Genomic DNA, 23,839 nt, shown 5'->3' on the forward strand with positions numbered 1-23,839 from the left:
TATGTTTCACGAGTTGTGGCTGTACGACGACATGAATAACATACAGCTGGCAGGTTATACACTGTATCGGCAGGATAGTAAGACAAGGGGTGGCGGTCTATGTATATTTGTAAACAACATCTGGTGCACGATATCTAAGGCAGTCTCGAGGTCTTGCTCACCTGAGGTAGTATCTCATGATAAACTCTCAAGCTGTAGACCACACTATCTACCTAATCTGTATTTTTCATAGGTGTCTACATACAACCACAGACTGATTGCTGGCTCTAAAACCGCACTCAATGAGCTGTATACGGCCATAAACGAACATAAACTCTAATCCAGAGGTGACGCTCCTAGAGGCCAGGGACTTTAATGCAGGGAAACTAATCTGTTTTACCACATTTCTATCAGCATGTTAAATGTGCTACCAGTGTGAGAAATTCTAGACCACCTTTACTCCACACACAGACGCGTACAAAGCTCCCCCTCGCCCTCCATTTGGCAAATCTGAGTAATTCTATCCTACTGATTCCTGCTTACAAGCAAAAATGAAAGCAGAAAGCACCAGTGACTCAATCAATAAAAAAAGTGCTCAGATGAAGCAGATGCAAAGCTAAAGGACTGTTTTGCTAGCACAGACTGGAATTAGTTCTGGCCTTCTTCCAATGGTTTTGAGTGCACCACATCACACTGGCTTCATCAATGACCTTGTCCCTACAGTGACTGTACGTACATACCCCAACCAGAAGCCATGGAATACAGGCAACATTCGCACTGAGCTAAAGGTTAAAGCTGCTGCATTCAAGGAGCAGGACTCTAACCCGGACGCATATAAGAAATCCCGCTATGCCCTCCAACGGACCATCACAGGCAAAGCGTCAATACAGGACTAGGATCGACTCGTACTACACCGGCTCCGACGCTCGTCGGATGTGGCAGGGCTTGCAAACCATAATAATAATAATTTGGAGACAAGTCTCATCTCTACATTTTACCTGTGACCTCCAATTCAACTGTAGGCATTATGTCCAGTACCCATTGCACACACACTGGTTCACAATGTACTGATGCACTGAAAGGCAGGTGATGGGGCAAAACACGTGTGTAATCTTGGAATTACTTCATGGTCAGGAATCAGTAAGTCATGAAATCACAATGGTACACTAATTTGTCACAATTTTCTAATATTTGTGTCAAAATGGTTTAGTCTAAGGTTCTTATTTATCTTGGTGGATAGGTCCTGTTGAGGATTTCTTGCATTGTTCAATGTTTCACACTAAACTCGGGGTTTCACAAACTTGGTCCTTGGGACCCTAAGGGGACAAGTTTCTTTTTTTCAGTATGCACTACACAGCTGATTCAAATCAACTAATCAAGCTTTGATCATGTGCTACAGGTGTGTAGTGGTAGGGGAAATGCTGCACAAACTACTTTTGTTCTATATCTGGAGTTGAATTTTGTCCTGTTTGCAGCATTGTGTAAGCATTGTGTAATGTGTTACCATTGTCAGAGAATAATGGTAGATGCAGACCATAGACATTTGATGAATCACCATCCTTACACAATTCAAGTAGAAGGCTGTGAAAGATGCCAATATCTTGTGTGGCTATTTACAGCCCTTGACAGTGGGTTGCTTATTTATTGAGTGGCAATTTTGCTTGTCTGTCGTTCAGTCCCAATATGTATGTTTTTAACAATAAAAATGTATTGGGGGGAGGGTTGCCTCAGTTATTGCTATAAATGCCTCATGTTTTACACTTGGTCATTGGAACCATCCCATTATTGCAGCTGCCTAAAGCAAGGCCTCATTACAGTCCCTGGTTCGTATCCAGGCTGAATCACATTCGGCTGTGATTGGGAGTCCCAGAGGGCGGTGCACAATTGGCCCAGCGTTGGCCGGGCTAGGTCCGTCATTGTAAATAAGAATTTGTTCTTAACTGACTTGCCTGGTCAAATAAAAAACATCACTACAGCTGCAAAAGGTGCTGTTGATTCCAGCCACAAGAGGGTGCTGGAGTACAAGAGCAGCCTATTCCTCATCCCTGCTCTTGGACAGCCATTATGTGCAGGCGAAAACTCAAACCCAGCATTTCACGAGTCGTATCATGCACCAAACTCCCAACATTGACAAATGCGAAAAGAGCACGTATACTGCGTCACCATGGCTCAATTATAATGGTAAGCGTTACATAAACCAGCATTATATTATGTCGGTCCATGGCAATGAACAATGCATCTTTGTTCAGCTGCTTTCAGAATTTTCAAAGGATCCTGTCAGTTGAATCCTAGCCACTGAACTGAGTATGCATGGTTCATTTGAAAGGGTTAATTCATTTCAATAAGCTTAATCACCACTGGCAGCCTGAGATGATTAAATTACCGAGCCTTGACTGGTTAAATAGGCCTGTGAGTTTACTGTATCACTGTTTTATGGGAATAACTCATTATGGCCTCAACATTTCTGAACACAGCCAAACTGAAAGCATCTTGATGAATTCATAAAGTACAATTAAATGTTATATTGGCTGTATAACTCAGGGTAGAGTTTGGTTATAAAATAAACCTTTAATTCAATAAAGCCGCATTGACATAAGTTGTAGTTTGTATAGACGTTACAATAATTATCATTCAAGTTCGATATTTTATTTAACATAATTCATATTGCAGTCATTGTGAACAGCTGGGATTTCAATATACACAATAGAATTGTAACATTGTAAGCCTCCCCCTCCCCCCCAATGAAATCTAACGCCCACCCAGAAAACCATAACAAAACTAAAAAGATCTCCCAATCCCACAACAGCCCTGCCTCCATTACTGATCCTGTCAATCTATGTCTGCGTCAGTCCTGTCAAGTCAGTCCTCTGCCAGTGTGTCTATGGCCTGTATTATGCATCTGGGTTGGTATGGGTACCTGTCTGAAACACGTGTGCGCATGTGATAGCATATGCCTTGCGTGTCAGTAGGCATGTTGTTGAGGCGTGTGTGTGTGTATATATGATAAGTTTCGCCACCAAACATGGGTGCGATCCGTCAGGTTCAGAGCTCTCGTAATCGAGAGGCCTCGCATAGTGTTCAAAACATACAACGCGATCCTTTAGTAAAAGGGAGGTGTCTAAGTGCGTATCTCGGTTGTGTGTTTTCGTCCTTGTCCGCGAGTGGGAGGATCAGTTGGCATGTCTATCTCCGCAAAATAACAACTGTGGGCATCAGCGTAGTGGCAATATACCGATTCTCTGAGCGACATTCACTGACCATGCAAACCTGTCATCTTTACCTTCGGACCCCCTCCCTTCCCCCGAGTGAACCCCACCCCCCAATACTTTCCCCTCCCGGCTCCATCGACCCCCTCCCTCCCCGACCGCTCAAGTTTGTGTATCAGTCAGTGTCTCAGCGTGTGTAAACGGTAATGCGTCTTGGGGAAGAAAAAAAAAGAAAAGCGACATGGGCAAGGAGCTATTTGAGACACCGCTCAAAATACGTGGCGCCAACATAGCCCCCCCGCAGCGACCGCTGGACATTCTGCTCAAAGAGCCGTCGGTTCGTCTGCAGGACCTCCGCCGCCTCTTTGTTCAAGGGGTCCTCTGGATTTGGCTCCTGAAGAGGAGTAGAAGGGCGTGGTTATTTGCCAGGTGTTCCTACCTGCTCCAACCAGTCGCTCAATCTTTCAGAATTTGAAAGTTATGCCATTATACAGTGTATTCGGAAAGTATTCAGACCCTTTGACTTTTCCCACATTTTGTTACGTTACAGCCTTGTTCGAAAATTGATCAAATAGTTTTCCCCCCTTTATCAATCTATACACAATACCTCATAATGACAAAGCAAAAACAGGTTTCTGGATTTTTCTTCTAATTTATATAATAAAAAAAAAAAACGGAAATATCACATTTACATAAGTATTCTGACCATTTACTCAGTACTTTGTTGACACCTTTGGCAGCGATTACAGTCTTGAGCCTAATTGGGTATGACACTACAAGCTTGGCACACCTGTATTTGGGGAGTTTCTCCCATTCCCCTCTGCAGATCCTCTCAAGAGCTGTCAGGTTAGACGGGGAACGTCGATGCATAGCTATTTTCAGGTCTCTCCAGAGATGTTCAATCTGGATCAAGTCCGGGCTCTGGCTGGGCCACTCAAGGATATGGAGAGACTTGTCCCGAAGCCACTCCTGTGTTGTCTTGGCTGTGTGCATAGGGTTGTTGTCCTGTTGGAAGGTGAACCTTCGCCCCAGTCTCAGGTCCTGAATGCTCTGGAGCAGATTTTCATCAAGTATCTCACTGTACTTTACTCCGTTCATCTTTCCCTCGATCCTGACTAGTCTCCCAATCCCTATCGCTGAAAAACATCCCCACAGCATGATGCTGCCACCACCATGCTTCAACATAGGGATGGTGCCAGGTTTCCTCCAGACGTGACACTTGGCATTCAGGCCAAAGAGTTCAATCTTGTTTGTCATGGTCGGAGAGTCCTTTAGGTGCCTTTTGGAAAACTCCAAGCGGACTTTCATGTGCCTTTTACTGAGTGGCTTCAGTCTGGCCACTCTACCATAAAGGCCTGATTGGTGGAGTGCTGCAGAGATGGTTGTCCTTCTGGAAGGTTCTCCCATCTCCACAGAGGAACTCTGGAGCTCTGTCAGAGTGACCATCGGGTTCTTGGTCACCTCCCTGACCAAGGTCCTTCTCCCCCTTTCTCAGAGCTTTACAGACAATTCCTTCGACGTCATGGCTTGGTTTTATGCTCTGACATGCACAGGTGTGTGCACCTTTCCAAATCATGTCCAATCAATCAAATTGTAGAAACATCAAGGATGATCAATGGAAACAGGATGCACCTGAACTCAATTTCTTGTCTCATACCAAAGGGTCTGAATAATTGTGTAAATAAGGTATTTTTAATTTTTAATACATTAGCAAAAATGTCTAAAAACCTGTTTTCACTTTGTCATTAAGGGGTATTGTGTGTAGATTGAGGAAAAAACTATTTAATTCATTTTAGAATAAGGCTGTGACATAATGTGGAAAAAGTCAAGGGGTCTGAATACACTGTACATCCTGCTACATTCCTGATTCTAAGCATGGTGAACAAGGAAGAGTAATCAAACTTGGCTAGGCAAAATTGGAAATAGAATATCCCCGTACTCACTAGAAATAGATACTGTAGTCCATATATGATGGAGTTTACTGTCAACACAGGCTTCCAGTCCTCTCTGTAAGAGAAAAATAGATGTTAAAAGACACTGCTCAGTATAATAATATAATAGTCAAAATGTGGAATTCTGTAGTCATTCGGAATTATCAAATGACACAACAAAAACAAAGTGACTACGATGCAGGTGGTGTACCTCAAGATATTTAGGCAGACATTGCCCTCCAGGTCAATGTTTGGGTGGTACACCATTGTCTCACACTTGACCTTCGGGGGATCATGAGGGTAGCCCTGTCCTACCTGGAAAACAGAGCAGTCACAAGAAGTCAAAGGAGGATCATCTCTGACCTTATATCCATTCACTTTCTTTCGACTTACAACCGTGTTATTAACAACTTACTTACCAACAAATCTTGCTTACCAACAAGATTGTTAAAGACATGATCGGGAACTTAGGCGACTGTAATTTATTTATTTTTTAAACCTCCCGCTTTGGCCTGAATGTGTCAATGTGTAGTTCATACATGCATAATCTATGATCTGAATTACTGTCTTACCTCAATTAGCCACGAAATCCCTAGTTTGAAAGTGACTGTTTTTCTGGAAGCCGTATTCTATCATTTCCCCCCACGTGAGCCAGCCCCTAGCAGTTTGAGATCAAGCCAATGAACTTCAGCCCTCGCCATTTAAGTGCGAGCTAGCAAGACACACACACAGCCGAGCCAGAGAGAGAGAGCAATGACGTGGTGCAAATATCTTCATTTACCATGAGTGTACAAAACACTATGGACACCTGCTCTTTCCATGGCTTAGACGGACCAGGTGAATCCAGGTAAAAGCTATGATCCCTTATTGATGTCACTTGTTAAATCCACTTCAATCAGTGTAGATGAAGGAGACAGGGAAAATGGTTTTTAAGCCTAGAGACAATTGAGACATGGATTGTGTATGTGTGCCATACAGAGGTTGAATGGGGAAGACAAAAGACTTAGAGGCCTTCAGAAAGTATTCATACCCAACTTACTGCACATTGTTGTGTTACAGCCTGAATTCAGAAGAGTAAAAATCTTTTTTTGCATAAGTTCACACCCCTGAGTCAGTACATGTTAGAATCACCTTTGGAAGTGATTACAGCTGTGTCTAAGAGCTTTGCACACCTGATTTGTATAATATTTATCCATTATTCTTTTCTAAATTCTTAAAGCGCTGTCAAAATTGGTCATTGCTAGACAACCATTTCCAGGTCTTGTCATAGATTTTCGAACAGATTTAAGTCAAAACTGTAATTCGGCCACTCAGGAACATTCACTGTCTTCATGGTAAAGCAACTCCAGTGTAGATTTGGACTTGTGTTTTAGGTTATTGTCCTGCTGTAAGGTGAATTCATCTCCCAGTGTCTGGTGGAAAGAAGACAACCAGACTTTCCTCTAGGATTTTGCCTGTGCTTAGCTCCATTCCTTTCTTTTTTATCCTCCTTAGTCCTTAATGATTACAAGCATACACAAAACATGATGCAGCCACCACTATGCTTGAGAATATTTACTGAGTGGTACTCAGTAATGTGTTGTATTGAATTGGCCCCAAACATAACACTTTGTATTCCGGACAAAAAGTTAATTGCTATGCCACATTTTTTAAAAGTATTACTTCAGTGCCTTGTTGCAAACAGGATGCATGATTGTTATTATGTACGGACTTCCTTCTTTACACTGTCAATTACGTTAGTATTGTGGAGTAACTACAATATTGTTGATCCATCCACAATTTTCTATCACAGCTTTTCTATCTCAGCAACTGTTTTAAAGTCCCCATTGGCCTCATCGTGAAATCCCTGAGTGGTTTCCTTCCTCTCCGGCAACTGAGTTAGCAAGGACGGCTGTATCTATGTAATGACTGGGTGGATTGAAACACCGTCCGAAGTGTAATAAATAACTTTACCATGCTCAAAGGGATATTCAATGTCTGCTATTTTTTTTTTTTTTTTTACCCAATTACCAATAGGTGCACTTTTTTGTGAGGCAACCTCCCTGGTTTTTGAGGTTGAATCTGTGTTTGAAATGCACTGCTCGACTGAATGACCTTACAGATAATTGTATGTGTGGGGTACAGAGATGAGGTAGTCATTCAAAAAGCATATTGAAACACTATTATTGCACACTGTCAGTCCATACAACTTGTGGCTTGTTAAGCCCTTTTTGTTTTACAACTTAACTTGCTTGCCATAAGAAAGGGGTTGAATACTTGACTCTAGCCATTTCAGCTTTTAATTTTTAATGAATTTGCAATCATTTCAAAAAACAATTCCATTTTGACATTACGGGGTATTGTGTGTAGGCCAGTGACAACAAAAATCTCACTGTAATCCATTTTCAATTCTGTAACATAACTAAATGTGGAAAAAGTCGAGGGATGTGAAGTTTTCTAAACGGGGTGCCAGGCGCACCGGTTTGTGCCAAGAACTGCAACACTGCTGGGTTTCACGCTCAACAGTTTCCTGTGTGTATCAAGAATGGTCCACCACCCAAAGAACATCCAGCCAACTTCACACAATTGTGGGAAGCATTGGAGTAAACATGGGCCAGCATCCTTGTGAAACGCATTCGATACCTTGTAGAGTCCATGCCCCGACAAATTGAAGGGGGTAGGTGCAACTCAATATTAGGAAGGTGCTCTTAATGTTTTGTAACAGCGTATTTGATTTAGTACACAATTTTCAGAGGTCACTTTTTCTTGTGAGCTTTACTTTTCAGAACTACTGGCAAAAAAGTTTACACAAGTCCTGGGCAATCTCTTTAAGGCATTTAGAATCAGAAAAAAACAAAAAGAGAACAGCTTTATTCTAAAAACTTGCAGCAGCACAACTTTTCTTAAAGGTCCAGGGCAGCCATTTTTATCTCAATATAAAATAATTTCTGAGTAACAAATAAGTACCTTACTGAGATTGTTTTCAATTCAAAATGGTAAACAAGAAGCCAAAACAGCTTCCTAGCAAAGAACAGTTTCTCAAGCAAGAATTTTTCTAGGACTGTTCTGAGTGGAGGGGGAAAAAAATAACTAGCTGTTATTGGAATTAAGGTTTGGAAATCCCTTCCTCAATTGTCTATTAACCAATGTCCACCTAGTGATATCACCAGACAGGCCAAACCTCTGTCCCACTAAAACAGGCTGTCTTTTCAAATCAGCTCTTACATTAAAAAGGACATTATAGCTTTCACAGTATTATTCCATCATCATAGTGTTGTCCATTTATTAGGCACACCACCCCGTTCATGAAAATGGTTTGCACCTACAGACAGTGAGTCACGTGGCCTGCTATATAAAGCAGGCAGACAGGCATCAGGGCATTCTGTTACTGTTTGATTGAACGTTAGAATGGGCTAAATGAGTGACCTAATCGACTGAGCGTGGTATGATCGTGCTAGGAGCGCCGGTTGCAGTATCTCAGAAACGGCTGGCCTTTCACGCACGATAGTGTCTAGGGTTTACCGAGAATGGTGCAGACAAACAAAAAACATTCAGTCAGCGGCAGCCATGTGGGTGAAAAGTGCTCGTTGAAGGGAGGTCAAAGGAGAATGGCAAGAATCGTGCAAACTAACAGGCGGGCCACAAACGGCGCAGTACAACAGTGGTGTGCAGAACGTCTTCTCGGAACTCACAACTCGTCGGACCGTGTCACGGATGGGCTACTGCAGCAGACGACCACACCGGGTTCCACTCCCATCAGCTATAAACAACAAGAAGCGCCTCCAGTGGGCACGTGATCACCAACACTGGACAATTGAGAAGTGGAAAAAACATCACCTGATCCAACAAATCCAGGTTCCTGTTGCGTCATACTGATGGCAGAGTCAGGATTTGGCGTAAGTTGCATGAGTCCAAGGCCTCATCCTGCCTGGTACAGGCTGGTGGCAGTGGTGTAATGGTGTGGGTACTGTTTTCCTGGCACACATTAGGTCCCTTGATACCAACTGAGCAACGTTTGAACACCACACCTTATAGAATCCATACCCCAAAGAATTCAGGCTGTTCTGGAGGCAAATGAGGGTTCGACCCAGTAGTAGGTGGGTGTACCTAATAAAACCTGGCCACTGATTATAAACTGAGTAAGAAACGTCCTCTCACTGTCAACTGTGTTAATTTTCAGCAAACTTAACATGTGTAAATATTTGTATGAAAATAACAAGATTCAACAACTTAGACATAAATCGAACAAGTTCCACAGACATGTGACTTACAGAAATGGAATAACGTGTTCCTGAACAAAGGGGTTTCAAAATCAAAAGTAATAGTCAGTATCTGGTGTGGCCACCCGCTGCATTAAGTACTGCAGTGCATCTCCTCCTCATGGACTGCACCGGATTTGCCAGTTCTTGCTGTGAGATGTTACCCCACTCTTCCACCAAGGCACCTGCAAGTTCCCGGACATTTCTGGGGGGTGGGGGGAATGGCCCTAGCCCTCACCCTCCAATCCAACAGGTCCCAGACGTGCTCAATTGGATTGAGATCCGGGCTCTTCGCTGGCCATGGCAGAACAACTTACATTCCTGTCTTGCAGGAAATCACGCACAGAATGAGCAGTATGGCTGGTGGATTTGTCACGTGCCACGAGGGAAGAGGATGTCTTCCCTGTAATGCACAGCGTTGAGATTGCCTGCAATGACAACAAGCTCAGTCCGATGAGGCTGTGACACACCGCCCCAGACCATGACGGACCCTCCACCTCCAAATCGATCCCACTCCAGAGTACAGGCCTCGGTGTAACGCTCATTCCTTCGACGATAAACGCGAATCCGACCATCACCCCCGGTGAGATAGAACCGCGACTCGTCAGTGAAGAGCACTTTTTGCCAGTCCTGTCTGGTCCAGCGACGGTGGGTTTGTGCCCATAGGCGACGTTCTTGCCGGTGTTGTCTGATGAGGACCTGCCTTACAACAGGCCTACAAGCCCTCAGTCCAGCCTATTGCGGACAGTCTGAGCACTGATGGAGGGATTGTGCGTTCCTGGTGTAACTCGGGAAGTTGTTGTTGCCATCCTGTTCCCGCAGGTGAGATGGTCTGGTGGTGGTCTGCCACTGCGAGGACAATCAGCTGTCCGCCCTGGTTCCCTGTAGTGCCGTCTTAGGTGTCTCACAGTACGGACATCGCAATTTATTGCCCTAGCCACATCTGCAGTAGTCATGCCTCCTTGCAGCATGCCTAAGGCACATTCACGCAGATGAGCAGGGACCCTGGGCATCTTTCTTTTGGTGTTTTTCAGAGTCAGTAGAAAAGCCTCTTTGGTGTCCTAAGTTTTCATAACTGTGACCTTAATTGTCTACCGTCTGTAAACTGTTAGTGTCTTAACGACCGTTCCACAGGTGCATGTTCATTAATTGTTTATGGTTCATTGAACAAGCATGGGAAACAGTGTTAAAACCCTTTACAACGAAGATCTGTGAGGTTATTTGGATTTTTATGAATTTTCTTTGAAAGACAGGGTCCTGAAAAAGGAATGTTTCTTTTTTTTGCTGAGTTTATATATAAAGCACAAGGAAATCACATTTCTGACTGCACTGGGCCTTTAACCATTCAAAACTGACATCAAAAACGTTGGATACCAAATTGTGACCCTAAAAACATCACAAAACAATAGCCATCAAGCAGGTGTGATGCCATTAAAAACAGTTTTGTGTGACAGTAAAGCAAGGGTGTAGTGACTCATGTCGTCCTGATGTCTGCCCACCCACATTAAGCCCCCTTACCTTAAAGCTGAAGACAAACTTTCCCCCTTTGTAAAAGCCCTAAAAAGAGAGAAAATAACCTGAGAATGTGTTTACATATGGGTTTCTATGAATGCTGTTCATAGCCTGTTTGTTGGGTTGGCATGACATGTCAATGTACAGCGCTAAATAATACATTGTGTACAAAGTATTTATCTTTGGATATTAGTTGATAAGCCACCACGTTAGCATTAGAACCCATTCATTAGTTGCAACTGTACAAGTTTGAGTACAATAGTTAAATGTTTAATAAACACATATGACATATGGAGGATTCTCTCTGACAAGTAGCTACAGATTGTTTCAGGAAAGAGTGAAGACCTCGTCTGGTGAGATGATGAGTTTGAAGTTGAGCAGATCATCTTGGTCGGGGAAGACGATCTCGCACGTCTTTGGGAGGTTCAGCTCATTGATGTCTGCGAGGAGAAAATGTATATGTCTCAATGAATAGCAGTCGTTTGCATCGATTTCCCTTCAGTTACATGCATGAAACCTGCCTGGCAAAAATATGAAAACTAAAAAGTCTTCTTATCCGCATTTTTTTTTAAATTTACGGACAAAAAGTGGCGTGTAAATGGCATTGAAGAAGGCACCTGAGCAGCGCAGTCCAATGAACACAGTCCAATGATTCCTTCTGAAGTGCTGGGGTGATCCCACACCTGTGGTGGTATTTCCCTCTCACTCTGAGGTCTTTCAAACTGTAATGGTTGCCCTGCAGTATTTCCTATATTCTGCTTTGAATAACAACTCTGATCTTTTTCTACAAGTTTAATATGCAAACAGAGTCAGTCCACTTCAAATGGAGGAAAACCCATTTGTGACTATGTTGTGGTCCTCTAGCCTAAAAGCTAAACAACATTCTTTAGGTATATAGGTCCCGTTGGTTTTACACGGCCTTCATCCACTATGAAATGGAGATTAGCTTAGTCTTTCAAAATCATGGCTTGAGTCAAAAGCCAACTGGATATCTTATATGGGGTCCGTGGTGTTACAAGGTTCACGAACCAAACAACTGAGCCATTGGAAGAAAACCACCACACTCATCACAGGGGTGGTTTGAATTTCATTATCCAAGTATCTGGGAAAACATTTGTTTTCACAGCATTTCCTCATTTTGGATAGCTGGAAATGTCACATTCACGTTTGAATCAATGTTATTAGCTAAAGACCTGGCTTAACAATTCTGTAACTACTTTATAAGGCTGAGAGATTATAAAACAATATTCATATTTCTTGCCATTCAACTCCCAGTCAGTCTTGTCACGTGTTCTGTCATGAAAGGTATGAAAAGTTTAAAATGTCTCACATGTATTGATATCATTAAATAGCCTATCTACATGTTGTACACAGTTACTTTGTGACAAACAGTGAAATCCAGCACACTGGCCAGAAACTATGTCTGTAACCTAGGTAAGCGTGGCAAACATCCTTGCTAGTGATAGCTACTTCAAGTCAGTATAGCTAACTAGCAATGTATAAGTTGCTGACTAATGAAAGTCAACGGTTACTTTTACGTTACTCAATAACATCAATCGTGATATCCACAATAGTGGAAGACACATTTGTGACATTTTGTTGAATAATGAACAACTACATCCACGTTTTTGAACTAGTTAGCATCAGACCGAAGTAGCAAGCTAACTAACTTCATCTGTTTAATGGGTATAGCTACTGGTAGCTTGTGTTTTCTCTTTTGCACAAACTGCTTAGTGGCACATCTAAATTGAAACATTGATAACTTGGCTAACTACTGAACAAATAACGTTATACAGTAAGTTGGGTAGCTATCTAAGTCACTTACCTAGCAGGGCAAATGAACTAACTAACAAGAAGTGCTGTAAATATGAGTTGACTCCCTGGCTTCACCATCTTCTGGCTGCGACGTTTGAGTTTTGTTTTCATAATAGCTAGCTAGCTAACGTTAGCCAGATGGCTAGCTAACTAATTAGCCAACTAGCTAGCTCAGCCTCCTATGGCAAAACACACTCGTTTTAGTTGTGTCTTTCTTTATTAACCATGTGGACAGACACGTTAATTAAACAAACATGTCCATGGTTTAAAAATAAATTATCTGATTTTAAAGAAGCCAGTTAGCCTACCTTTCTGTATTCGAAGCTGGGCCGCGCTTGCTTTTTTACCCCCGGCTCCTGTTCTGTTTCCTCCAGCAGATTCCTCGTCTTTCTTCTGCTGCTTCAGAGAAAAGAGCTTAATCATCTTCAATTAGTTTATTGAAGATCTATATTTCAGGTCCTTCAATTAGAAACAGCTCTTTGTCTTAAATTTATGGAGCGTGCCGGTGCGTCTCAGCTACAATATCGGAAGACAAGCTGATAGCCTAGCTCGGTAGCACTGCTGCGTGAGACAGTAACGTTACGATGCCAAGGTAGCGAGTGAAGGAAGGGGGTAGTTCTGAAAGAACAGTGGAGGTACACAAACTGGACCAGTTTGTTTCTGTTGATATGAAATCATAGGATATTGCCTAGTTGGGCTACTCATATGCATAAGCTTTATTTAACTTACACTCATATTGGAGGGTTAGAGACTGCATATGTTAATATTTTCTGGTTGCGGAACAGCACCCTGAAGTATACAAGGACAAAACAAAACAGAAACTATTTGATTCAGATGTACAATGTTAAATCAGTGTTGTACATAGCTTACACAAAATAATAATGCACATATGTATTTGCAGCACCACACCAGACAGTACTTTGTCTCTCAGGCAAGAACAATATGCTTGGAAAATGATTGAAAAAAATATTTATCACATTTAATTATGACTAGTTCAGTATTGAGTACCATAGTATGAGTCATAATTACTTTTCCACCATTCATTTTTCCCATAGGGGAAACAAGGGCTGTGTTTCGTGTAGGCTTACCCTGGAGTGACATTTTGATAACTGTAATTCACTTTAGGACAAGGAGACTTATCAATGTATTTACCTGCCAAAAAATGAAATGCTAATTAGCTGATATTGTGACTATCATAAAGAACTACAAATGTCATGATGATCTGGACGAGGCTGCCAATTCAAAGCAAAGGTAAGAATCTCTGGATTAACTGTAAAATTAAATGTTAGCTAAATTTAGCAATGAATAAATTGGCTACATTTCTGTAAATTGACAATTCTGTGAACTGTCTTGTGCAAGTTTTAAGTTGACACAATACCTGTTACCAAAGGTGTCAGCTAGCGATGACATGCAGGTATTTGTAGTCTTGCATGATGTCTACTTTGATATTAATGAGCATTTTTTTATCTGAGTAATAGAGACAAAAATATTGTTAAGTCACCTTGTCCGACAGAGATTTACATGCTAATCAAAATGTCATGCCAGGATAAGCCTACACGAAACACAGCCCTTATTAAGTGTTTATAAAATTCCCTGTGGAAAAAAGAAATGGTGGAAAATCAATTGGAACCATTTCCCTGTTTGACCGCTAGGATTTATGGGTATTATGACACCTCCACTGTGGGGCTCTATAACTGATGTGTGTGTGTGTGTGTGTGTGTGTGTGTGTGTGTGTGTGTGTGTGTGTGTGTGTGTGTGTGTGTGTGTTCCTTCAAATAGATACAGCAAGGTCTGCGGTCATCTGCCTTTGGCCTAATGGGCTCCCGAGTGGCGCAGCGGTCTAAGGTACTGTATCTCAGTGCTTGAGGATTCACTACAGACACGGGTTTGATTCCAGGCTGTATCACAACCGGCCGTGATTGGGAGTCCCATAGGGCGGCACACAATTGGCCCAGCGCCGTTAGGGTTTGGCCGGGGTAGGACATCATTGTAAATAAGAATTTGTTCTGAACTGACTTGCCTAGTTAAATAAAGGTTAAATAAATAATAATAATAAAGAGGAACCCAGACATCATCAAAGAAATTGGAAACACAGACATTGTCATCCTACAAGAAACATGGTATAGAGGAGACAGACTCACTGGTTGCCCTCTAGGTTACAGAGAGCTGGTACTCCCATCCACCGAACTACCAGATGTGAAACAGAGAAGAGACTCAGGGGGTATGCTAATTTGTTATATAGCAGACCTAACCCACTCTTAAATTCGTCAAAACAGGAACATTTTACATCTGGCTAGAAATGTAATAAGGAAGTGATCTCAACAGAGAAATGTCCTCATGTGTGCTACCTATATCCCACCAATAGAATCCCCATACTTTAACGATGATAGCTTCTCCATCCTAGAGGGGGAGATCAACCATTTCCAGGCCCAGGGACATGTACTAGTCTGTGGCGACCGAAATGCCAGAACTGGACAAGAACCTGACACTCTCAGCACACAGGGGAACAAACACCTACCTGGAGGTGACAGTATTCCCTCCCAAATATGCCCCCCTAGACACAACTATGACAAAACAACCAACAAAATGGGTCACAACTCCTGCAGCTTGGTCGCACGCTGGGTCTGTACATAGTCAATGTTAGGCTTCGAGGAGATTCCTATGGTAGGTACACCTACAGCACATCCCTTGGCAGTAGTGCTGTAGATTACTTTATCACTTAACTCAACCCAGAATCTCTCAGAGCATTCAGTCAGCCGACTAACACACCTATCAAATCACAGCAAAATCACAGTCTACCCGAATAGAGCATTACTCAATCATGATGAGCCAAAGGAACTGCACAATACTATGAAATAACTGTAAGGAAAGTAGTTTAGAAACCTACCAAAAAATCATTAGGCAACAACAAATTCAATCCCCTTTAGATAACTTCCTGGACAAAAGGTAAGAAGGCAAGAAGACTGGGAATATGGAAGAATACAAACTGTGTAGTTATTCCTCCCGCAAAGCAATCAAGCAGGCTAAACGTTGGTGTAGTTGAGTCCCAGTTCAACGGCTCAGACACGAGACGTATATGGCAGGGTCTACAGACAATCATGGATTATAAAAGGAAAACCAGTCACGCCGCAGACACCGACGTCTTGCTTCCGGACAGGCTGAACACCTTCTTCGCTCGCATTGAGGATAACACAGTGCCACCGACGCAGCCCGCTATCAAGGACTGTGGGCTCTCCTTCTCCGTGGCCAACGTGAGTAATACATTTAAGCGTGTTAACCCTCACAAGGCTGCCGGCCCAGATGGTATCCCTAGCCGTGTCCTCAGAGCATGTGCAGACCAGCTGGCCGGTGTGTTTACAGATATATTCAATCTATCCCTATCCCAGTCTGTTGTCCCCACATGCTTCAAGATGGCCACCATTGTCTCTGTACCAAAGAAAGCAAAGGTTATTTAACTAAATGACTATCGCCCCGTAGCACTCACTTCTGTCATCATGAAGTGCTTTGAGAGACTAGTCAAGGATCATATCACCTCCACCTTACCTGCCACCCTAGACAAACTTCAATTTGCTTACCGCCCCAATAGATCCACAGATGATGCAATCGCCACCACACTGCCCTGTCCCATCTGGACAAGAGGCATACCTATGTAAGAATGCTGTTCATTGACTATAGCTCAGCATTCAACACCATAGTACCCTCCAAGCTCATCATCAAGCTCGAGGCCCTGGGTCTGAACCCCGCCCTGTGCAACTGGGTCCTGGACTTTCTATTGGGTCGCCCCCAGGTGGTGAAGGTAGGAAACAACACCTCTTCGCTGATCCTCAACACTGAGGGCCCCACAAGGGTGCGTGCTCAGCCCCCTCCTGTACTCCCTGTTCACCCATGACAGCGTGACCATGCAGAAGGTGGAAAGCTTCAAGTTCCTCGGCGTACACATCATTGACAAACTGAAATGGTCCACCCACACAGACAGTGTGGTGAAGAAGGCGCAACAGCGCCTCTTCAACCTCAGGAGGCTAAAGAAATTTGGCTTAACACCTAAAACCCTCACAAACATTTACAGATGCACAATTGAGAGCATCCTGTCAGGCTGTATCACCGCCTGGTACAGCAACTGCACCACCCTTCCGCAAAGCTCTCCAGAGGGTGGTGCGGTCTGCCCAACGCATTACCGGGGGCAAACTTCCCGCCCTCCTGAACACCTACAACACCCGATGCCATAGGAAGGCCAAAAAGATAATCAACAACATCATCCACCGGAGCCACGGCCTGTTCACCAGAAGGTGAGGTCAGTACAGGTGCATCAAAGCTGGGACCGAGAGATAGAAGCTGTTTTTCAATCTCAAGGCCATCAGACTGCTAAACAGCCATCACTAGCACATCAGAGGCAGGTGCCTACAGACATAGATTTGGAATCACTGGCCAATTTTAGAAATGGATCTCTAGCCACTTTAATAATGTCTCCGTCTCTAGCATTACTCATCTCATATGTATAAACTGCAATCCACACTATTCTACAGTATCTTAGTCACTTTTCAATTGTGTTTACATATTGCATCAGCCATTTCATATGGATATACTGTATTGCATTCTATACTAAACCACTGACTGTTAAACAGCCATCTCCAGCACATCAGCGGCGGCTGCCTACAGACATAGATTTGGAATCACTGGCCACTACAAGGAAATGAAACACTAGCCACTTTAATAATGTCTCCGTATCTTGCATTACTCATCTCATATGTATAAACTGTACGCTATACTATTCTACGGTATCTTAGTCGCTAATTGTGTATAAATATTGCATCACCCATTTCGTATGTATATACTATATTTTATACTATGCCACTGTGCTTAGTCCAATGCCGCTCTGACATATACAGTTGAAGTCGGAAGTTTCCATGCACTTAGGTTGGAGTCATTAAAACTCGTTTTTCAACCACTCCACAAATTTCTTGTTAACAAACTATAGTTTTGGTAAGTCAGTTAGGACATCTACTTTGTGCATGACACAAGTAATTGTTCCAACAATTGTTTACAGACAGATTATTTCACTTATAATTCACAGTATCACAATTCCAGTGGGTCAGAAGTTTACATACACTAAGTTGACTGTGTCTTTAAACAGCTTGGAAAATTCCAGAAAATGAGGTCATGGCTTTAGAAGCTTCTGATAGGCTAATTGACATCATTTGAGTCAATTGGAGGTGTACCTGTGGATGTATTTCAAGGCCTACCTTCAAACACAGTGCCTGTTTGCTTGACATCATGGGAAAATCAAAAGAAATCAGCCAAGACCTCAGAAAACAATTGTAGACCTCAACAAGTCTGGTTCATCCTTGGGAGCAATTTCCAAACGCCTGAAGGTACCACGTTCATCTGTACAACAATAGTACACAAGTATAAACACCATGTGACCACGCAGACGTCATACCGCTCAGGAAGAAGACACGTTCTGTTTCCTAGAGATTAACATATTTTGATGCGAAAAGTGCAAATCAATCCCAGAACAACAGCAAAGGACCTTGTGAAGATGCTGGAGGAAACAGGTACAAAAGTATCTATATCCACAGTAAAACGAGTCCTATATTGACATAACCTGAAAGGCCGCTCAGCAAGGAAGAAGCCACTGCTCCAAAACCGGCATAAAAAAGCCAGACTATGGTTTGCAACTGCACACGGGGACAAAGATCGTACTTCTTGGAGAAATGTCCTCTGGTCTGATGAAACAAAAATAGAACTGTTCGGCCATAATGACCATCGTTATGTTTGGAGGAAAAAGGGGGAAGCTTGCAAGCTGAAGAACACCATCCCAACCGTGAAGCACGGCGTGGCAGCATCATGTTGTGGGGGTGCATTGCTGTAGGAGGAACTGGTGCACTTCACAAAATAGATGGGATCATGAGGAAGTGAAATTATGTGGATATATTGAAGCAACATCTCAAGATATCAGTCAGGAAGTTAAAGCTTGGTCGCAAATGGGTCTTCCAAATGGACAATGACCCCAAGCATACTTCCAAAGTTGGGGAAAAATGGCTTAAGGACAACAAAGTCAATGTATTGGAGTGGCCATCACAAAGCTCTGACCTCAATCCCATAGAAAAACCGTGTGCGAGCAAGGAGGCCTACAAACCTGACTCCGTTACACCAGCTCTGTGTCACGCCCTGACCATAGAGTCCTTGGTTCTCTATGGTGTAGTAGGTCAAGGTGTGACTAGGGGGTGTTCTAGCTCAATATTTTTATGTTGGTGTTTTGTATGGTTCCCAATTAGAGGCAGCTGGTAATCGTTGCCTCTAATTGGGGATCATATTTAGATAGCCATTTTCCCCACCTGTGTTTGTGGGATATTGTTTTGTGTTTGTGCATGTGCACCACTACTTTCACATTTCGTTGTTGATTTATTGTTTATTTTTGAAGTTTCACCGAAATAAAGATGTGGAACTCTACACACGCTGCGCCTTGGTCCCATAATTATTACGACGATCGTGACACTCTGTCAGGAGGAATGGGCCAAAATTCACCCAACTTATTGTGGGAAGCTTGTGGAAGGCTACCCGAAACGTTTGACCTAAGTTAAACAATTTAAAGGCAATGCTACCAAATACTAATTGAGTCTATGTAAACTTCTGACCTACTGAGAATGTGATGAAAGAAATAAAAGCTGAAATAAACCATTCTCTCTACTATTATTCTGACAGTTCACATTCTTAAAATAAAGTGGTGATCCTAACTGACCCAAGACAGGGAATTTTTACGAGGATTAATTGTCAGGAATTGTGAAAAACTGAGTTTAAATTTATTTGGCTAAGGTGTATGTAAACTTCCGACTTCAACTGTGTGTATATATATTCTTAATCCATTCCTTACTTAGATTTACGTGTATTTTGGGTGTATGTTGTGAAACTGTTAGATATTACTTGTTAGATATTACTGCACTGTCGGAGCTAGAAGCACAAGTATTTCGCTACACCCGCAATAACATCTGCAAAACACGTATGTGAGCAATAAATGTGATTTAACATTTTAAATGTCCTTCAGTGTAACTGTCCGGGTTAAAGTTCGAATGACAAAAGTGTTTTTAAAATGTAGAAATTATTCCTAAAAATATAAAATAACACCCATGGCATAATTGTGTTAGTGTTTGCAACAATATATAGGATAATGGGCAACTAAAAAATATTTAAAAACTTGAATAACTTTTGTCTGACTTTTGCGCTTCATCAATGTCATTCAGTATAACAAAAGTAAAAAGCCATTTTAAAGCAGTGTGTGACATCACAAAGAAGACCCTCTATCAATGTGATGAGGTGAGCAAATCTCTCTGAAATATTTGATTTCACCTTTTCACTCTCTAGTAACCTTTGTAACAAAAACGCTTGTCCTTCAGTACACCACAAACAATTTTAATGTTATTATTTTATAAAAAGCTATATTAAATATGAAAAGTAAGGATAATCTTTCTTTATAGGTCAAGGTCATTACTTTATATAGGTGGCCAAGGAACTGCCTGTTAAATATGTTTATGTATGAAATACGTTCTTCAGTATCACACTTTTGTCCTACAGCACATCAAAAGTTTCATGTTATACCACAATGTCACCCGTCATGCTGAATGACAGTAGCTTAGTTATCCCATGTTTTCACTAGTTTACAACATTTAATCATGCAATTCATATTTACTTGTTGTATGAATACTGAATATTATAATTTTAAACTATTTTATGGCATTTTAAGGTATTTCAAGGCACATGATCTTTATACTGTAGATGCCGTTGTCCAATAAGGAGAGGGCTGCACGGCACAGACAAAAGATTAACGCAGATCTAGTTGCTAGGGAAGAAAGACTAGCGAGAAGAAAAGCAAGGTATTGTTTTCATGGTTTCATGCTACTGTCAGCAACAGAATAGGATATAATAGAATATAAAGCTGGGTGGATAACACTTAACATTAAGTTGCACTATTACACTGTAGTTAATGTTTAATTACACTGCAGTTAAGGTATAACTGATGGATTATATTAATTCATATAATATTGCACACACACACACACACAAACACACACACACACACAATTATGGATTAAAAATGAATTAGTTAATAGCTGCTTCACATTTGGGGCATTTAATGAAAAATCGAGACTGTACAAGTTGAATTTAAGTAGTTTTAAGGGGATTTTATGTAGCTATTTTGTGTAGGTATCTTGAAATTGCATTTGTGTACCTGCATTGAATATGTACCAGTTAGTTAATGTTGTAATTATGCATTGTTACACTATCATGTAATAATTGTATAATAATGCAACGTAAAGTGTTGCCGCAGGTTCAAATTATAGTAAAATGAATTAGTAAGAAAACATGTTTGAGAGAGAAAGGGAGAGGGAGTTGATTTAACTTTTAAACTTTGATTAAGTATTATCATTGTATAGCCTACTATTAATAGACTACTAATAACATTTAATGGATGTGAATCCTATTCTGTGCCCGTGTCATAACTATTACATTTTAATTTTTTAGCTATCAGAGAAGAAAGAAGGATGTAAATCCTGATCATCCACCCATCCATACAATGACACAATCTGATGCTGGAAAAAAGAGGAAAAATGTAGATTAAATCAGAGGCGGCACCGTGAAAAATTCAAACAAATGAATGTGGTGATGAACATAACTCCAGTATCCACTGAAGTAAACTCTTTTGAGCAGCCCCCTGAACAACTTGTACAAGTACAACATGAACCTGCACCTCCAGAACTGGAGCAACCATCTGAGTCCTGGACTCCAGAACGAGAGCAATCCCTTGAGCCTCAATCCCAAACACTGGAGCAAACACTTGCTTCCACCACAAAAAGGTATCAAAGCGTTGCAAGCAGCTGCAAAAGGAAAAACGATGTAATGTCATGATATTACATTGAGAAAGATATCCACTGTTTCGTGATGATTTTAAGCAAAACTACAGTTTTTTGCACGTTTATAGAATGTTTTTTAATTAATGCTTTGTTTGAAATGTTCAATGCTGATATAATCCTTTGTGAATTAAATTGTACCTCGTGTCAATTAAACTATGTTGCATAGTAAAACCAATGTTCTTTATGTGTGTGGCGTATGGGTCATTTCTCTCTCTCTCTCTCTCTCTAGTATGGAAGTGATCTAAGTTCAGCTAGCCAGTACATTTTAAACATCTTATCCTGTTTTTTACACAGTTTTATAACTTTAAAAATTGCTAAAAGAAAAATACTATTGCTGCTACTAATAATAGTTCATAGGCTCATTATTGTTTTTGCAGTTATTTCATAGGATCATTATATCATTATTGGAATCACATTTAATCAATATTTGTGGGCCATAGTGATATGTGTCGTTCAGGGTAACAAAATATTGTCATACAGTAGAATACCAGTATTTTATATTAAAATACATACTCAGAGACAAAAACAAATCTCAAAGGATGAAGTGAAAAATATTTTCATAGATTTTTGCATTTTTTTCAGTGTGGCGTGGTATGTTTCCATCCCTTTTATTAGGAAGAGAAAACTCAAAGAACAAAAACAATAAAGCGAACAAACGAAACGTGAAGCTATAATAATGCTCACAGGCAACTATACATAGTCAAGATCCCACAAAGCACAATGGGGAAATGGCAACATAAATATGATCCCCAATCAGAGACAACGATAAACAGCTGCCTCTGATTGGGAACCATACCAGGCCAATATAGATATAATTCCCCTACATAACCCACCCGTAATCACACCTGACCTAACCAACATAGAGAATAAACAGCTCTCTATGGTCAGGGCGTGACCATAAGGCAGGAAGTTTTTGTAAAAAACGTCAACAAATTTAGAGTTGTACGACGCATCAAATATGTGGTATTCAAAATAAAATTTCATTTTTTCTGGGTAGTTATATTTATGCCAGTCTATGCATGGATATATAACCTTGTGATTATGAAAAATGGGCATAAAAAATAAAATAATAATAATTACACTGAATTACATTTTACGAGGGTACATTCATATGAATCACAATAAAATTAATTATTGGCTTTTCCCTGAATATAACATAAGGGCATAGGTGACACTCCAATGAACATAAAAAAGCCTTTTACCTTATACTGCCTTTTACCTTAACTGCTTGCTTGCTAACCCGGTCTGCTAACTGCTAGCTTGTTTAGCCCCGGACTACTAACTGCTAGCTTGCCTGCCCCGTTCTGCTAGCTTGCCTGCCCCGTTCTGCTAACTGCTAGCCTTCCTGCCCCGGTCTGCTAACTGCTTGCTTGCTAACCCGGTCTGCTAACTGCTAGCTTGTTTAGCCCCGGCCTACTAACTGTTAGCATCGGCCTGCTAACTGTCTGAATCGCCGTGTCCCTAGTCAGCCCAACCACTCACTGGACCCATATGTTAGCTTGGCAACGTATGCCTCTCTCTAATATCAATATTCCTCGTCCATTACTGTCCTGGTTAGTGATTACTGTCTTATTTCACTGTAGAGCCTCTAGCCCTGCTCAATATGCCTTAACCAACCATGTTGTTCCACCTCCTACATATGCGATGACATCACCTGGTTTAAACGTCTCTAGAGACTATATCTCTCATCATTACTCAATGCCTAGGTTTACCTCCAATGTACTCACATCCTACCTTACCTTTGTCTGTACACTATGCCTTGAATCTATGCTATCGTGCCCAGAAACCTGCTCCTTTTAATGTGCTAGACGGCCAGTTCGTATAGCATTTAGCCGTACCCTTATCCTACTTTTCCTCTGTTCCTCTGGTGATGTAGAGGTTAATCCAGGACCTGCAGTGCCTAGCTCCACTCCCACTCCCCAGGTGCTCTCATTTGTTGACTTCTGTAACCGTAAAAGCCTTGCTTTCATGCATGTTAACATTAGAAGCCTACTCCCTAAGTTTGTTTTACTCACTGCTTTAGCACACTCGGCCAACCCAGATGTCTTAGCCATGTCTGAATCCTGGCTTATGAAAACCACCAAAACCCTGAAATCTCCATTGCTAACTATAACATTTTCCGGCAAGATAGAACTGCCAAAGGGGGCGGTGTTGCAATCTACTGCAAAGATAGCCTGCAGAGTTCTGTATTACTATCCAAGTCTGTACCCAAACAATTCGAGCTTCTACTTCTAAAAATGCACCTTTCCAGA

General features: G+C 41.6%; 1 protein-coding gene across 1 annotated transcript; it reads right to left on the reverse strand.

Annotated features, from left to right (window-relative positions):
- Positions 1-2,522: 2,522 nt before the first annotated feature.
- On the reverse strand, positions 2,523-13,305 carry LOC111981318 (NEDD8-conjugating enzyme Ubc12). The gene is made up of 6 exons (XM_024012537.2): positions 12,990-13,305; positions 11,212-11,306; positions 10,873-10,911; positions 5,328-5,431; positions 5,129-5,192; positions 2,523-3,579 (listed from the first exon to the last, which is right to left on the reverse strand). Exons 1-6 carry the CDS (start codon positions 13,102-13,104, stop codon positions 3,439-3,441), a joined length of 558 nt encoding a protein of 185 aa, XP_023868305.1. The 5' UTR covers positions 13,105-13,305; the 3' UTR covers positions 2,523-3,438.
- Positions 13,306-23,839: the final 10,534 nt, after the last annotated feature.

This window comes from Salvelinus sp. IW2-2015, linkage group LG20, assembly GCF_002910315.2.
Source record: "Salvelinus sp. IW2-2015 linkage group LG20, ASM291031v2, whole genome shotgun sequence".
NCBI lineage: Eukaryota > Metazoa > Chordata > Actinopteri > Salmoniformes > Salmonidae > Salvelinus > Salvelinus sp. IW2-2015.